General features: G+C 44.1%; 1 protein-coding gene across 1 annotated transcript in view; it reads right to left on the minus strand.

The window, feature by feature from the left end:
- Positions 1 to 4,224: 4,224 nt before the first annotated feature.
- The window catches only part of LOC115352837 (ovostatin-like), a 32,903-nt gene continuing 18,863 nt past the window's right edge, over positions 4,225 to 18,264 (minus strand). Inside the window, exons 21-35 of the mRNA XM_030041520.2 lie at positions 17,933 to 18,054; positions 17,224 to 17,275; positions 16,844 to 16,927; positions 15,695 to 15,871; positions 15,303 to 15,384; positions 14,251 to 14,407; positions 13,709 to 13,783; positions 12,233 to 12,398; positions 10,987 to 11,207; positions 10,329 to 10,544; positions 10,064 to 10,188; positions 9,779 to 9,869; positions 7,277 to 7,348; positions 5,909 to 6,011; positions 4,225 to 4,952 (exon numbers count right to left, since the gene is read on the minus strand). Coding sequence (XP_029897380.1) covers positions 4,900 to 4,952; positions 5,909 to 6,011; positions 7,277 to 7,348; positions 9,779 to 9,869; positions 10,064 to 10,188; positions 10,329 to 10,544; positions 10,987 to 11,207; positions 12,233 to 12,398; positions 13,709 to 13,783; positions 14,251 to 14,407; positions 15,303 to 15,384; positions 15,695 to 15,871; positions 16,844 to 16,927; positions 17,224 to 17,275; positions 17,933 to 18,054 — 1,796 coding nt within the window. The 3' untranslated portion in view covers positions 4,225 to 4,899. The remainder of the gene's footprint in view (positions 4,953 to 5,908; positions 6,012 to 7,276; positions 7,349 to 9,778; positions 9,870 to 10,063; positions 10,189 to 10,328; positions 10,545 to 10,986; positions 11,208 to 12,232; positions 12,399 to 13,708; positions 13,784 to 14,250; positions 14,408 to 15,302; positions 15,385 to 15,694; positions 15,872 to 16,843; positions 16,928 to 17,223; positions 17,276 to 17,932; positions 18,055 to 18,264) is intronic.

Genomic DNA, 18,264 nt, shown 5'->3' on the forward strand with positions numbered 1-18,264 from the left:
ATTGAACTAGCCTGACTGACCCCTCTTGAAGCTCATGCAATCTTTTCTGCTGACAGGATGGTAGAGCGAGGGGGAGTTTGGGGTCAATGAAAAGCGGCTTGGTACCTTAACATCTTCACAGTCATAGCTAATTCCTCAGCATGTGTCCATCTGTAGCAAAAGTCACCCACAGGTCTCATGCAAACACAAAAACATTGCTTTCAGTGTGACTTTTGGGGTTAAGCATTGTGCTCAGGGGGTGCTTCTGATGGGAACAGAAATGCTGGGGATAGGACCTCTGGGTTTTGAGCAGAATTGGAAGAGGTGAAAGCCACTCACCTCATGACATCCTTTTCTCAAAATGTCATTCTTTTTTTCAAAAGGTAGAAACTCATCATCAATCGCACTACATGGAATTCCACCAGAATTTTCAGGGAGAAACTACTCCTGTCCTTCAATAAAACAAAGCTTAAATTCAACACAAAGAAAGCAGAGACCTCCATTCCCATATTTCTGTCCATCCTAAGGAGAGTACCCAAGAATATTGATGGCATGACATGTGCTCATAAATGTTGTTTTGTGCATCAAAGTGCCCCTTCAGGCTTGCCTGCATGAACAGTGCTACCACATGAAAAGTTGCTACGTGCCTGATTCTTTCAAGTGCCAGCTGGTGTATTTAGAAAGCTGAGAGAGATGTCAGAGCATGGGGTCAGGCTCTCTAGGGTGTTAAGGCACTTAGCTCGCATCAGCCAGGATCTAAATTCACAAAAAGCCGTAGGGTCCTATACCCGATTCTCCTATACCCAACTGTCCAGCTGCTTCCCAAGGTTTCCTAGGTCCTGGTGTTGCTGAATTGCTGGTCTGCTTTTTTGCCTGGACCCCAGTGCCGCTCTCAAGCTGAACACCCTCCTGCTAGCTGATCTGCAGAAAGTCTTCCCCTATCTCAGGCCTTCCCCAAATGCACATGAAAGGCACCCAGGAAGAGACTTCTGAGGGTTGTTATATGTGCTTGTGCCTCCACCTGGCTATCCAGGGGTAAGGGTGTTTGTCTGTGGTAGAAATTATCTGTGAAGTCACCTGTCTCTTTGGACGGAAGACCCGAGTCTGTGGGTGACTTGATACAAGAGTCAGAGTAGCCGGTGGTGAAGCAGACTATGGCCGTGTCTAAATAGGCCAGTTAATCTCCAGATTTCAGCTTGTTCATGTCTTCCCCATCCAGGTTTGGACAGAAGGATTTGGATTTGTCTGCATCTGTTGATGCATGACCAAGCGGAGACAGCCAGGACATGCCCAGAGCTATTCTTTGGTCTCAGTGTATGAAACCACCTTCACAGAGAAGATTGTGGAAATGGCTGAAATTTGAGACCCAGCAGATACTGGGACCTTGTGGGGAGAGATGTTTAATTGTTTAGTAGACCGGGTTATTTTTACGTGCTTCATGTCTTCAGAGCACAGCTCAAATTGCATACAACCACAACTTCATAGGATGTGTGAGGAAATAGAGATGGATTTCCAAGAGGGAGAAAAGGAGGGACATTCATATGACTAGAAACGCCACAGTTCAGACTTTTTCTCATCCTAGACAGTACCCGGTATTCAGGAACCAAGGCTGCCACAGGTTAGGTAAGACACACTCCCATTACCTCCTTTGTGATCTGAGCAGAGACCAGAGCGCTCTGGCTTTAAGTTGGGTCAGGACACTGTCTTTAGGTCCATAAACACAAGCAGGCAAATTATAGCAATGGAAAGGAAGACATGCTGTCACTGGGGTTTTGGATGGAGAGAAGGAGAGACCCAGGACTTGTTACAAGAAGTCAAACTGGGGACCACAGTTGTGACCCTAAGCAGGAGCCACGGAGCACGCACAGAGGCAGGGCTGTGCTGTAAGAAGATCAGCAGGGGTAGGAGGTGGAGTGCTGACACATTGCCTGCTCAGCTTTCTGCAAAAGCTCCCAAGACGTGCAGCACAGCTCTCTGACGTAGCTGAGCTGTGTCCAGGCCTTGCTGAATGGGACAGTGCATTTTTTCCTGCCTGCTTCCTACTGCTTCTCTGGCCCCATGGTAAGCCTGTTCAAGCAGATAGAAGGAAGAAACATACTTTTTCCCCCTAAATCTTGTCAGTTTTGAGTTGGGTCCCTATCTCTGACTCGCCCTCTGTGGGGTCAAGTTGAGCACCAGTCTGAGGGTCAGGGAGCAAAGGCAGAAAAAGTTGAGCAGGACCAAGACTATGCTGTTCAGCAACACCTACCTGTTAGGTTGGCTTAACTGCAATGTGACTTGGGGTCCCAGAGGACTGGGGTCCCATCAATAGCTGCTCTAGAAAAAGCTTCTCTTCTCTATGAAGTTGCAGCCTCCTGCCTTTGGCTGTTATCCATGAAGGTGCCTGAGCAGAGGTTAGTTCACAAGGACTGTCCAGACAAGATCAGTGACAGTTTTTGCATCCCCACAATCCCTTCACTCACAGAGGTGGCACGGTTTGTAATGAAGGGTATTGTATTTGACTAAACCAGACAGCTGTAGTAACCCAACTCGTATTGGAGCACAGGAACCTTACAGCATGCCTGAACTTGCAGAAAACTGAGCAACAAGCCAAGAAATACCTGTACTGGGAGTAACAGATTGATGAGTAGGCTCCTTGTCTGTCAGTATGTGTACATATGCATATGTTAATGTGTGACTCAGAGGAGAAAACCCCCTGCAGAAAAATATTGCTTCACAGGATGTGGCTGGAAGTTCAGCATAGATTAGCATTGTGGTTTTGTTGGTCTGGGACAAGCGGCATATTATTGTCCTGGATGCAGCAAGAAAGGTGATGTCAGTAAACCTTTGCCAACGTTTAGGCTTTAGGTTCTGGGATTTTATCTCAGTGGAAATACCTGGTGCTAAATCACTTTACAGGTCTTTTTTAAAAGTATGTGAGAGTTGGTGAAAGGCATGAAGAAGAAAGGAAGTTGTTTTGGGGATGATAGGTTATATTTTTACAGCTTTCACATAAAATGTGCTTCATTTCTTTCTCTCCCACCCCTTGGGTCTTTCCTCAGGGAACCTCCTGGATGCCTTCCTTTCACAGTGCAATGAAGGACCTATGCATGATTGCTTTTGGTGACAAGGAGAACTAACATTTAGTAAATTGTTTGGAACTGCGGCAGTAAGTGCAGTGCAGACCTGATGGACAGGTCTGTCTGCAGGTCTGGATGTCTTCTGTCGCCTGAGTCATGCATCTTGATACACTGCTCACGGCTGGACCTCATCTTACAGAGCTTGCATCCCTCAGGCCACTGCTGAGGTCCTGGGAAGGCAGCGGAGATTCTTCCTTTGCAGCTGTCTCCTGCTTTGAGTTGCAGGTTTCTACTGGGTGGTTCTGCTTAGAACAGGAGGTCTCAGTTAATGCCCTCCACAGGTCCCTTCCAAACCACCATTTATCTGCTTCTACAGCTTCCAAATTTCCTTTGCATCTTTCTGGGATTACATTGAGCCTGTGGGTCTCTGTCATGGCTGCCCCTTAGCACAAAGGTGTCTGCACTGCTCGGTGCAGTAGGATTAGTTTCACCTGAGCCATCTCGGGGCAAGCCTGACGCCCTGCTGAACAGTGCTCTCGGGGTGTAGGAAGGGCTGCTCCTCTCCTGCCACCTCCTGTGTTATTGTGAGATCTGTCTCACAGCGGGCACGTTGCTGTTGAGTAAAGTGTTTGTAGGAATCAAAATGTGCTCTGAGAAGCCTACTTTCATGATAAATAAGCTAGTATCTTCCAAGACTGTAACGAAGACTATGTCTAACATTCCAACTGAAGAAACAGGAGCTCAATGATATGATTCAATTAGCAGATGTCTGCTCAGATTGTTATGGATATTTAGTTGGTTTCTGTGTCCTTCCACCAGTGTGATCTAGTCAGGATGAAGGTCATGCCAGGTCGCTGCAGACTGTGAGGGACAGTAGCCACAGTGTTGTTTGTCTGCTGTACCTAAATGCAGAAAGCAAGACAGTACTTTGCCACTCCATCATAAGCTCCTTGTGGCTCTCTATTTTTCACTCCCTCCAAGTCTTCTCATTTTTCTCTGTCCAAGGGCTCCATTGGATACACCATTCCTCCCTAACCCCTTTTCAAAGAGTTTCTGTGTTAAGCTCTCCAGCTTCTCCCACCATTAGGCTTTGGGTAGAAAGCTTCCATCACATAGGCCAGGGCCCCGATCCTGTCTGTGCCACAAGATGTCACTAATGTCAGCATGTCACTGTAATTGGTTGACTTGTCCAAGGTATGAATTTTTTAGCTTATGAAATACCTTACAGCACCCATTTCTAGATACAACAAGGAGTGGAGACTGGGACAAATAGCACTGCCAATTAGAAGGTTTTATTACAAAGAACAGTAAAACATGAGATGTTAATCTGAAAAAAACCTTTCTTTCTAAATAGAGTCAAAGACTGCATAAAAGTTGCCTTCCTGTGACTGGAATTCTGATACCTTTAAATGATTCAGTTCAGTCACTGAAAAAGGTGAGGATCAAAGTAATTTCTTCAGAATCTTCCTTCAGGATAAATGGAAAGACCAAAACAAATAAAATCTACAGAAGCAGCAGCAGCAGCAGATTATTCTCCTAATCTTGGATTTTTTAAGAGGAATCTGTGGCTAAGAGTACACGTTTCAGGAGTTTACCTTTAGACAAAGCTCTCACTGGAATATATATCATGAGTTTCTAAAAAGCTGGATGGTCAGGGTTTATAATTGCACAGTATCTCCCTTGTTAGGAAAAGCACTTTATCTGGAGTTTCTGATCCACCCTGACCCAAGCTCTTTTGAAGTGTGGGCCAGAATGGGTCACTGCCCTCCCAGAAACAACCAAGTCTCTTAGCCTCTTCTTCCTTTACAAATGCTTGCCTGATACCCTCTGAACCATTACCTCTTCTGGCACATATCTGATTTCAGCTGGAAGGTGGGGAGCAGGGTGTTGTGTATTCTGCGAGGGCATATTCATCTGGAAAGAAGAAAGAAAGTGAGAGTGAGAAATCATTCTGACCCCAATCCATGTGCGGCTGTGATTAACACATTATGAACCAGATTTTGTGGTAGTCTTCCAGTTGTGAAGGCACCCAGTCGCAGGGCTGCGCAGTCAGAGGCCAATGCACTCCTCTGCCGTGTTTGTGAGGACACATCATTGCTGTGACCATGCAAGATGTGGATCAGGTGGCAGAACATGCACTCCAGAGCCAATTCTCTGGATACTGCTGCTTATCTGCTAGGATGCAGTTCCCAAAGGTTGTGCCAAGTTTGAGAAAAGCACAGGGGAACCTCAGCTACAGTTTTGATAACGTAAGTTCCACAACTGGGTAATGTCTGATGCAGTTGTAGTTCCTTGAGGCCAGATCGAGAACGGTGGTCACGCACGTAATTTTCTAGTTAGGTGCTTAAACTCCTCTTGAGTTCAGTGGGACTGTCATTCCTACTGAAGCATTTAAATTCCACCAAGGCAGAGTTCTTTGACTGCAGCCTACTATGGCAATACAAAGCAAAAATAGGAGATAACCCAGATCAGGGAAGCCAGAAACACTGCTGCCTTTGATTTATTGATTTTAACCATCATGTTCAAACTGTGGAAAGAAAGTGGAACCACGCTTCTTTCTGTATGTAGCTTGTAAGAAAGCAACTCCTGATGTATTGCTTTGCTTTATGTTGAAATGAAGAAAGACATGAAAAGACAGGGGTGCAGAAACTGTCTATGCTCTGCAACCCCTTTGCAGTCTGGTAATCAAAAGCAGCAGAACTCCTAGCTTGCTCTCCACTTGTCTCTCCTAACAAAGGCAGCAAATGCAGAAAAGTGAAGAGAAGCTTGCACAGAAAGCACAAGGGAAAATCTGCTGTCTGCACCTTGTAAATGCTGAGATCAATCCTTTGATTTCACAGGTTTTGCTCTGGCCTAGTGAGGTCACCTACCTGTTTCATAGTAATCGTATATGTGTACTGGCACTGGTTTGATATCTGAGACTGGCAAGCTTTGCTCCACACTGAAGGAGAAGTTGATATCCTTCCGGGAGACCTGGAAATGGCAAGACAAGAAAATGCATCAGACTTTCTTTTCATACGTACCCCTGAGGCTAAGGTTGAAGGGCTGCTTTTCTGGGTCAGACTGGGTGACAAAGTGCCATTCTACAGTTCTCTCCAGACTGTAAACTTGATGTCAAATCAGATAATTATTTAAAAGCTGTTGCTAAATATGTTTTGTTGCTAATATTGTGTGCTCTTTTCTTTCTTCCTCTTTGTATTTTCATTGACAATTACCCCAACCTTTCCGTGGTTTCTGCGGCTTTCAGCACGTCACCATTCATCCTGTCATTGAAAGTTGCTGTTAGTTTGTTTCCTTGCCTTTTCCCAGCTAAAATCACCATCAGTACCCCTATGACTCTTCTCCCCACTTTTCTCTCATTAATCACTTTGAACCCAAGATCTCCATCCTTCCCTGTGGTTCTGTTCCTCATTCCACACTCTTGCAGCCAAAAGTCCCAAACTTTCCTCCTTCCTCAGCTTCTCAAGCTTCCTCTTGCATGCCTGGGACTGTGCCCCTGGTTGCTTCTCCCTTTGTCCTTGTTTTTACCTTGATGACCTCTTTATAGGAATGGAGCTATGGATAGGGGCTCTGGAGAACTTTCTCCATCACTGGTGCCCTGCTGGGTAAACTTTTCACATCTCAACATCTCAGCTTCTCTGTGAATTCAGAATACTGACTCCAATCTTCCTTATTAGATCCTTGGAGACCAACTAATAAAAATTACTGTTTGAGAGTTAGGTATCATTACTATTTCTTTTTGCTTCCTCTCTCCTTCCCTTCTTGGTATTTTAAGATCCTGTGTGTTTTGATTTTCATCTTTCTCCTCTCTTATTCCCTTTATTAATGTCATTGATATGGGAAGACTATTCTTTTCATACAGAAATCTCTCTAAAAGGGAGGAGATGATACTGACTCCTTGTAAAACACTGTCGGATCAACTGATGAGTAGCAGCACTTAGAGGCTGAGCAATATTATGTAGACTGGGAACTGTTGCAATATGGAATGCAACTTAGCTATGTTTGTGAAATGCTATTTAATCATACAGCATTCTTCACAAAAAGTAATAAATCCATATCTCTTCACTGTAGACTATAACTACTGTGTATATATAATTGATGTTGGACTGAGTGGAGTCCCTTTATGTCTTTAAAACATGCATATTGCTAATCTGCTATTAATGAGGTTTTTCTTTTATCTGGGAGCCTGTTTTAAACTTCCAATTCAATAAAACCAAAAAGAAAACTCACAAACTTACCTTCTGAAGGTAGAAGAGGATGTGGTTGTTCTTGATGTCTACATGATCCACAACAGAATTCTGGTACTGAACCTTTAAATAAGGCAAATGATAGCAGTGTTAACACAGGAGACTTGCCGAGGAGACTTACCAATAACCATTCGATAGCAAAATACGTTTACAGTGGCTGCCGCTGCTCCTCTTGTGCCACCCCGCCATCTCGTGGCCAAAATAAGAAATGCACGTTGAGTCCGTTCATAACCTGACGAGGGCAAACCAATCACAATGATAAGCAGTTTTACGAGTCAGCTTTGGCGTGTGTGACTTTTATCATTAACTTAAGAGTGCTCTCATTTCAATGAGAATTTACAATTACACCACCATTTCTGCAGCTCAAGCTGACTTACTTGCTAGTCCATTCTGTATTTTAAAAAACAAAAGTTTAAAAAGAGTTTAGAAAAGGATACCAGGAAAATTATTTTACTGTAACAACACACAAACCCAAAATATTCCAAATGTTAAAGACCAGCTATTTTTTTCCCAAGTACATATAAAGAGGAGTAGGATTCCAAACAGTGTAACATCTCAATGGAAAAATCTTCCAAAGACAAGTTATGAATTTAATACAGTTCTAGGCAAAAAAGAAATTCAGGCTGGAACGCTGAATGATTATAAATGCACCAAGCTATGAGCAGGCTCTACAATGAATTGCATTCTTCTTTTTATCTACTTGAAGATTGCAGTCCATGGCCTGAAGATAATGCATCCCTTGCAGAACCTAAATTGCACTAGGAACTGTAATGAGGTGCTTATCAGTGCTCTCCCCAGCATTGTCATCATCATGACCAAATTTCTGGATAGTAAAGGAAGAGCAATACACACTTTGTTTGTTAAACCGTGCTGTAGAGGAAGGAATAACCATGTCAAAGGGATAACATTGCAAAATGTCCATTTGAGCACTTTAACTGCGGCAGAAGTATCCCTTACACAGATTCTGTTAGGTTCTGTGATTGAAGACTCATACACACAAACACGAAGGAGCACAGGGGAACGCCAGCAACCTGAGCAGAGCCACCGCAGCACTTAAGGGCAGTGCTGCCTGCAGGGGCGCAGGGCTGAGTATGGATGCTGCCACTCAGGAAAGGGTTATTACAGGATGTTTAGGGGAAGAATCAGAAGTAACAAAGGATAAAGTCCAATTGGGAGAAAAAAGGGTGGAAAATGGGATAAAAGGGGCTGTTTGCACATAAACAGGTTGGTGGACAGCACACTCGTCTGGCTGTACCCCTCCCATCACCACAGTCTCTCCTGCCTTCTTATTAAACTCTGTTCCTGACTATTTTCCTGGGCGAGGGGCTCTCTGTTCTGTGTGCACGTGTGTGTATGGAGTGCCAGCCACTGAAGAGGGGACCACAGAGCACAGGAGCCGTGTATCTGGCATGCTAGCGTCTTGAGACACCAGACTTCAGGCTTGCTGTGTGGGGCTGTGCATGTCAGTGTGTGGCTGCTAGTGAATATAAAGCTGGACTAGCTGGTGTGTGAGTTAAGTGGCTTGGTAGCCAGCTACTGAAGCAGGCATAAGTCTGGGCCAAATATTGAAGATACCAGAGGATCTGAGTCGGCTACCAGAGGGACCATGAGGTCCGAGCCTTTTACTGGAGAGACCATAAGGTCGTGGGGGCAGATACTGGCTGGACTATTGGGCTAGACCAGCTAGCGGAGACTCGTTTGTGTGTGTGTGTCTGTGTGAGGCAACTGGGAGACCAAGCTCAGCTGCTGCAGAGACTGCATCTCTGGGGCTGCTTACTGGGGGTACCCACCATGCATATGTGTGGGTGCTGGGGGGCTTGGTTCCAGCCACTGGAGTGGGGCTGCGGCCCCAAGGGTGCATGTGTCCAGGTACCAGCGACTGGGTAGAACAAGGATCCAGGGGCAGCTACTGGGCAGACTGAGTGTCTGTCTGAGGTTAGCTACCAGAGTGATCCACATTGTGTATTTGCATGTATATATGTGCATGTGTATACACACATAGCTATATATATTTATTTATCTTTTCCACAAATGAGCTTTCAGTCTGATCAGCCAGAAAGGGGAACAGGGTAAGGCCATTTGTGCTATCTGTGTTTTTCTAAGTACTGTCTTTTCTGTCTCTGTTGATCTGTATGGCCAGCCGTGTATATATGTATATATTTATACATGTATATACGTATATATGTGTATATATATGTATAGTGTGCATGTCTGCCTATTGGGAGTACACACTCAGCCTTGCTGTTGGCTGGGCCTGGGGATATGAAGCTGCAGCAGTCTCACCTCTGTTGGGCTACTGGATCTGGCAATGCCTAACAGATTTGTCTTCAGTAGATGAACAGCTACAAGTCTGAGACACAGAGTATGTGACAGAAGGCTATGCCCAGGGACTTTGCAGAATTCCCCTGGAGCTCCAATTTACTAACCAAAGACTGTTTTTATCAACTTCCTATGTTTTCAGGGTTTACCATTCACTTTGCTCCCATTCTTTACCTTTTCCAGGGAAGATCTTACAGGAACAAAACCCGAGAGCATCTTCACATCAATAATAGCCATATTGGAGACTTTGCGGTTTCCTGTGTAACTAAAATGAGAAAAGTTCTGTTAGTCTGGTTTGCAAATGGAGAGGAGACCACTGAATGACATTTTCAGCTCCCAGTGATCCTGTTTGTCTTCCTGCAGCTGCACAGTAGCAGTTAACTGCCTGTACTTAAAACTTTCCTTGGATGCTTTACCAAACTGTGAATGCAAGGGGGTAGGTCAATAAGAAGAAGTTACCTGGCAGAGAGGACAAGGTCAAACTTTGGTGGGAAGTTGCTTGTGCAGGATGCATTGGCTGGCTGTACGGAGAGAGAAAATCCTGCAACTTTTTTTGGCAAATGGACGTTGTATCTCAGGGTGGTCTAAAAGAGATGGGAAGCGTGAGATGGTTATAGACTTGCAGGCTTTTGTGGCTTTGGCATGAGGAATGGAGAGGAACGAGGTATGGGGGACCCCTTGCTTAGTTCTCAGAGGGGTGGTGCTGAGTTTCGGGCTTGCTTACCTGCAGATAGACACAGCCAGTGCCATTCACTTCCACACTGTAATTCCCTGGAATAGTGGGTAAGGAAGCCTGCTGCAGTAAGAAGCGGTTCTTGTCGTTCACCTGGAAAGTCTTACTGGGGGACTCCATGAAGTTGACTTTGACTGTGTTAAGACTTTTTTTAGAGAAGGTGAGGTATCCATACTGGGCTAAAGCTTGGAGAGCAACAACAGTGTCCTGAAAAGAACATGATCCCTAATTAGATAGATAGCCAGCTGTAAGATGGTGCACGAGATTAGCACAGCTCCTATTTCCCTGACGCTTTGTCAGTGCTTATAATTGGAGGGGGGCTTTGCAAACAGCTAAGGAGACAAGATAGACATTCTGGGGCAATAGATTTGAATTATCCCAGGAAACCTGGGATAATGCTGTGCCAACAGTGACTGCTGTCTACAGCTAACTTGAAACTCAGGTAAGTTCCCATTTCCTAAAACTAAAATATGTATGAAGCTGCATATGAAGAGCGTGATGTGCCCTGACAAGGAGACTTATCCAAGCACCATTTATCAAACATTATTCAAACAAATATGCAGTCAGGAAGATTGGTCATACTATTGAGATCCAGCTTGCAGGCTGGACTGCTCTCAGAAGCTTTCTTTTTACTACACCCACTTGTTACCTGGCTGGAGGAGAAACCTCCGTATGGGTTCTGTTGTTTGACAAGCCAGTGCACAATGCGAGAAATGTAAGATAAGTCTTCCGGAGAGAGTTTGGCTTTGTTGAGCAAAGCCAGAAGCACATAGCTGGTCATTTCAATCTCAGCAGAAGGGGCGCGGGAATAGAAGACAGGGAAATGTTCTGCTGGTGGCTTATTTTCTCTTTGCCAATGAACTGAGCCACCTGAAAACAGAAAAGTGGGGTGTAAAAAGCGTGGAAGAATTACTTGCTGGTTAATTCACTACAGTATCACGTGGGAGATAGGCATATAATTCCCTCTCTGCCTTTACCCAAAAGTTTTTTCAGCTACAAGTGTCCTGAACCAGGTAAGTTTTAGTTCCAAGATGGAAAAGAAAACAGGAAAGGTTGGGAAGGGAATTAATAAAAGGGGGGTGTATAAGTCAAAGCAGGGTTGAAGGGAAGGCGGTGCAGCAGAAGGATGCTAAGGCAGTTGTGGACTGGAGCACACCACATAGTCAAGGGGACTGGGTTTGTTCAGCCTGTAGAAGAGGCAGCTAATGGGGAAATGTCCTGGGTTCGGCTGGGATGGAGTTAATTTTCACAGGAAGCTGGCAGGGGGCACAGCCAGGACAGCTGACCCGCACTAGCCAAGGGGATATTCCATACCATGTCATGCTCAGTATGTAACTGGGGAGTGGGCTGGGGGGTATTGCAGCAGGGGAAGGGGCAGAGCGTCGGGTTCTGGGTGGTGAGCAATTGCATTGTCCATTACTCGCTTTGTATATTCTTTTATTAGTACTATTGTTTCTTCTCTCCTTGTGCTGTCCCAGTAAACTGTCCTTATCTCAACACGGGAGGTTCTACCTTTTTCTTTTCCCTCTGATTCTCCTCCCCATCCCGCAGGAGCAGGTGGAGGTGAGCACGTGGCCTTGTAGTGCTTTGTTGCTGGCTGGGGTCAAACCACGACAGGAAACTAGGTACAACCTTCCACTGCCTTGGACTGAGACTCCCAGGGGTCTCTCCCCAACTACATTATTTCGTAATTCTAAGAAAATCAGGCCACAGCTCAATCTTTCGTGAAGCCAAAAGAGACAGAGAAGTTCGCAAAGATAAATTCAGTAGCATAGCAGGCATGAAATGGGAAGAGAGCAGCACGAATGAGAAAACTGTACCTCAGAATAGCTCACATCACACCACAGGCCATTCCACCAGCTGTATTGCCTGTATCGTGGCCATACTGCACTTACCATCTCTGGTAGCTGCCTTGTCCAGCTTCTCAAGGAAGAATTGGCATCTTTTCTCTTTGTCAGCTAATCCATAAGCATAGGCAAAGAGGGCCTGGTTATACAGGTTGTGGACCCCATTGCCAAATGCAGTCTCCAAACAGTTCATGCCACTTTGAATGACAGGATGCTAGTAATGCAAAACATAGTAGGGTTGTCAGGTACTTGGATGTGTGTCTCAGCTTCTCTTTAAATACTTCCATCACTGTTTAAGTTGCCATCACTGACCCTTCATGCTAAAAATATACATGATCCATGGCATGTTTAAGGGCCTGCAGTGTGTACCCTGTAAAAAATGCCCTTCTAGTGGTGCTGCCTTTTTTCTGCATTTATTTAGAGGCAGCATGGCCAGACTAACAGAGCACTGGTTCTTTTCCTGACTTGCAAGATGACCTTATGCAGGGGAATCCTTTGTGCCTTGGTTGCTTTAGCTCTAAAATGTGGATCATTTTTACAGAACTATGCAAAGTGTATTGAGACCTCATGATGAAGCAGACTCATGTTATTACATGATGCAGATGCATGTTATTACTCATTTGCTAGCTACAGCTATCAAGATAACTCTTCAGCCTTTTTAGCCTTACAGACTGTTTGTGAGCTCTGCTTCAGCTCAGACATCACCAACACACTACTAACCATGTCCTGCCTGTGCAACTTCACTATAGATGTGGCACCAGTTTTGGAGCTTCTTATGAAGATACTGGGAACTAAATTCATGTTGCTGAAGAACTATTTGGTTCTGCACAATGTTTTTATCCTGCCAGTCTCAGGTACTTAAATGATGCCCCATACCACTGTATCTGAGGGACCTGCAAAACTCACCATGCCTAGAACATATTTGTCAGATTGGGAACAATTCTCATCTTCCCCATTTTACAAAGAACAAAATCAGCAAAGAACCAGGATTTCAAGGACATGCAGGAGTATATTACAGAGAACAGAACTCGGCTGTCATTCCCCTGTGCCTAGTACTGCAACCAGCAGCTCATCATTTCCTTCCATTATAACAATGACATAAGGAAATGGAAACACAGCTTGGGTTTAAATGCACAGAGAGAGTTTGTAGGACTGAAGATTTGGATAGCTTGGACTTTGGACTGGGAAAATTTAGAGAAAATTCCAAACTGGACTCTGGATGGAGTGGGCAAATTCAATCTGGATTTTGCACCTACATAGGCTACCATTCTTTAACACAACCAGACTCCTCAGGGATTTTTCAAGTTAATCCATAGGAACTAGATACATAACTGATTTGTAACACTTATGAAGTACTTATAGCAACTGCAGCATTCTGGAAACAGATTTCCTCAGCTGACCCTACCGTCCTACAATCAGTATTCACCACACTGTTAAAGAATATGCATGTGAGGACTATGACTTGTGCACTGTTTGACAAATGGCTGACCGGACTAATAGAGCGTAACAGCATCAAATACCTACCGCAGCAGAGTGTCCAGCCTCCAGCAACGCTGCCACAACGTAGGCTGTGAGTGAGTATTCACCTTCTTCTTCACCCTGAAGAAAAAACAAGCAAAGAACAGGTCAGTACAGATGTCCTAGAAAGAAACAAAATATGAATTAATTCATAGTTCAGACACTAGTTAGATTTGGGATCAGAAGTAATTTCTGTCTCCCACTGTGCATAGGAACAAGAAAGATCAAGTTCACTCAGGATAAAGCCAAAATTGTTTCACGCATTTTCTTGGCTTTTGCACATATGCAATAAAGCAGATTATAGCCTGTGGCTGAACACACATAATGCAGCGGTGGAAAATAAAACCCAAGATTTCTGACCCTGAAAGTCCTACTTGTTTCTACCTCATCATCAATAGCAGACATAAGAATCATGCCCTGCTGAAAGACACGAGACAACAGTACTAGGAAGAGCAAGGGTGTGGTGATAAGCTTGTGCCTGGCAGAAATGATCCAAATCGATCCCAATGACAGGACTGGAAGTTTGGGACTATACTTGTCTTGGTTACCTTCAAAGCATTGTTGAAATGTGAACCAGCATTTTCAAAGCAGCCATCTGACTTCTGCTTGCTTGCCAGCCAGATCAAAGTTTGAGACTGGACATTGTCATCAATGTAGATGTAGCGTTTGGCTTGTGCAAATGACTTGTACACAAAGGCAGTGAGCCTGCAGGTGAGCCAGAAACAGACAGCAGGCAAGGTGTGAACAAGACAAAGAAGGTTTACCAGCAACTGGTTTTGCATAGAAAATGACATAAAATGAACTCCATAATGTCTGAGGTAAAAGAAACAAGTGGTTTGTAAGTTTTAAATAAATAAGATAGTTAAAATTCTGATATTAAAAACTGACCTGAGGTTTCTCCATTACTGTGATGAAACTATTCTTTCAGAGCAGGGGTAAAGTATAGACACAGCTTGATGATTGATAATAGTAATTTCTAATCTTAATTTATAGAATTATGAAATTAACTAGGTGGGAAGGGACCTCTGGAAGTCTCCAGTCCAACCACCTGCTTAAACTAGGGCTGACTTCAAAGCTCTGTCAGGTTGCTCAGTCTCTTGTCCAATCATGCCGTGAAAATCTCCGGGGAGAGAGATATCCACATCCTCTCTGGGCATTTGTCTCAGTGCTGCAGCCTTCTTCTGGGGAATTTTTTTTTCCTTCTACCCAGTTGGAGTTTTCCCTGTTGCAGCTTGAGTGAGGACAAATTCTTGTCCTTACTCTGTGCACCCCTGACAAGAGACTGACTCTGTCTTTTCTACAGTCCCCATCTAGGTAGCGGAAAGCTTTACCTAGGTTCCCCATTAGCCTCCTCCTCTACAGGCTGAACAAACTCATTTCCTTCAGCCTCCCCTTGAACATTATGTACTCCAGCCGCCAATCATCTTATCGTCCTTTTGTTGCACTCTCTCCAGTTTATGAATGTCTCCTTTACTAGGGGATCCATATTAATTGATCTATGACCATTTAGTCTATTAAAAATAAGAATTGCTTAATACTTTGATCATTTTTTCAAAGCCTAAAGACGTGGACTAGGGAAATAGAAAGTGCCATCTCTTACCATACACTCCCTTCCCTATCTCGCGTCCCAAAGGAGCTGTAGGATCCATCCTGGTGTTTGTATGATAGCTGTTTTTGGTACCCTGAAAACACAAAAAAGATGACATATTTTCTAATCACAGAAAAGGACTAATTCTGTTGTTTATTCAACTGAAGCAGTAAGACTTTTGGAGTTAATATTTAGTAATGTATGTCTGGTGAATAATGTCAGCCACTAGGAATTCTAGCTGCTTTTGCTCCTGGAAGTACAGCAATGCTTCTTTGGGGAGCATCGCCTGCTCCTGTGCAATAAACACAGTGCTAGAATTCAGAGATCAGTGTTCACCATGTAGAGCTTTAGAGTTCAATGCACACAATCAAAATATTAGGTGGAAGAATCTGAAAGCCTCCCACCTGTGGATAAATATCCAGTACCCTTGATTCTAATCTCTTCAGTCAGCTGCCCAGTCTTATTCAGGTAATCCAGGGCATAGATGTTGGGTGTGAACAAGGCCATGTTCTGCTCTCCACAGCCATAAGGCATGTGGAGGAGGTTCTCCATGTTCCTCAGGGCTGTACCCAAAATATCTCCTGAAGAATGAAAGACATAAGAAGTTAGTCAGTTTAAACACGTTTTTATTACACAGCATTATACATTGCTTTATATTACCCTATGAATCCAAGGGCAATGACCAATATAGAGTAATCACAGTAACCAAAGACACAGCTTAGAAGAAAGACTGAAATGGCCCTATTGGGTTTTTTTTATTATTTTGATGCTGGACATCTGGGAGAAACTGAGAATTTGAGAAAAAACTGAGCATCGATACTGGCTGACATGGCTTCTAACAAACAGCCGTGAACCCTTAGAAGGGTTAGACTTTCCTGCCCTTTACAACCTGCTTCCCATTTTGTGTGTACATGTGAGAATGTGTGGGGTATGATGCTAGTGGGCTACAGAGGCTGTATTGCACAGTATGAGCACACCTCACACTGACCCAGGCATGCAAAATGACTGTGTTTAGAAAGCAATCTGAGTTCAGAACCTCAAAAAATTTTCACTGAACTGTCAGTCTTAATAATGACTTTAAGATTAGTAGAGTTGATAGGGACCTGAAAGTCTTATTCTATGGGAACTTATCGACTGACAAATATTTTTCATTATGCAAAAGCATAAATTTAAAATTATGCAGTCAGTAATGTTCTGAAGTCTTCTTTCCAAGAAATCAAAATAATTTTTTTTCAAAGATGTCTGGCTTATCTTACTTTTCAGCTGAATTAACTGTTTTACTATACAGAATAGGATTTGCTAATGCAATACAATCTGAAATGCAATGCAAGTTGAAATAACTTTACAGTTTTGTCCTGTTTTGATATGAGACAATTCTGAGCAATTTGTCTTTCTCTGCCATTTTGCAAAGTAGGAAACATTTCCTCTAAAATCAAGATTAAGCATTTCCTCAATTTTACATTAGTTTTGCATGTGTATACATGATGGCACTTAGTGCAGCACAGGAGAAATGCCATTTACTTTTGGTTTTAGTGTAAAAGTACTAAACTTACCAATGACAGAAAAATAAGCTCTGGCTGATCCCTGCACTAGGTTTCTCGGCAGGCTGAGAGACACTGGTTCAGAAATCGTTATGCCTGATGAGAAAATGTAACAACAAGAATTGTTAAAATCATCTTTTTTCCAGAAGTCTTCACCTCGTAAGCATTACTACAGTGACAGTTACTATCTGCAGTCTGGGTAAAGAAAATGCTGCAGAGACTTGCCCAATGAGTAAAACATATCTGTGAAAATCCTGAATTGTAGCCCAGCACCTTGACCCTGAGATCCTCTTTCCTCCCCTGGAAGGGTCTCTGGTTTTGTAGGACAAAACCTACAAGCCAGTGAAGTAGTTCCACTGACTCCCTGGAATGAATGAATGAACTTGCCTTACCTTTCGTACAGACGAGGGAGCTCTGAGTCAATTCCTTTTTAATACCTTCAGGCTGTTCGATTGCAGGGAAGTAGTCGGGAAGAAGAAAAGTATAGAACATCACCATGAAACCGTGGCAATTTAACGGTGTAAAACAGTGTGTGCATGTGGCTATCCAGACAGTGCACCCCTTGTACCCACTCCTATCTCCACTAGAATACCTCTTAGTCCATGGCTCCCTCCCTCTTTTACCGAACACCCTGTCCAGGGCACCTTCCTTCTTCGAAAGCAGTTATAAAATAGACATTCCCAGCCTCTGAGAGGGACTCTGTCCAGCTAATCCTATGTGGCTGCTGCTTTATGATGCTCAAGTTAAGTCCTTTTCCTTTTATATCTGCCCTCCACCCTCCTCCCCAGTATTAGAGCCACAGGCTAAAGGCATGTATAGGTAAGGTATGGAATCTCCTCCCTTCTGGCTCCACCTCTACTGAGATCTGTGGGGTGTCAGGGCATGTATGCTCATGGTCCCAGGAAGGAGACAGTGGCCGAAGGACAGTGGATGCCACTGACCACTGTGTTTTACACTCTCATTTTCACATGGAGAAACCTACTGTACACAGCTCCATCTGTGTCATCTTGCCTCCTCACGCTAGCTAACTGCTTCTAACCCACAGCTATAGGAATTGCAGTTTCCACAAAGCAGAAAGCACATGCGGAGTTCCTACCGTACCTCAACAAGTAGGGTTCGAATCAGGGTGTCCCGGCGAATGGTCTCTTCTTCTGGGGAAGTGCTGTTTACAGTACCTCTGCTATTCAGTTTGGCCTCGGCAGTAATTGTGAATTTCACCTCGCCTGGAAAGCCACCCACCAGCCCAAGAAAAGAAAGTTAGCTTCAATGTCTACAGTTACCCCCGGTTTTCACTGCCTCTTCTAGGCTGATGGACTGCTGTTGTGGTTTAGCCCCAGCTGGCAGCTAAGCACTGCGCAGCCGCTCGCTCACTTCCCCCCACCCAGTGGGATGGGGGAGGGAATCGGAAAAAAGTAAAACTCATGGATTGTGAT

This window comes from Aquila chrysaetos, chromosome 17 (genome assembly GCF_900496995.4).
Source record: "Aquila chrysaetos chrysaetos chromosome 17, bAquChr1.4, whole genome shotgun sequence".
Taxonomy (NCBI): domain Eukaryota; kingdom Metazoa; phylum Chordata; class Aves; order Accipitriformes; family Accipitridae; genus Aquila; species Aquila chrysaetos.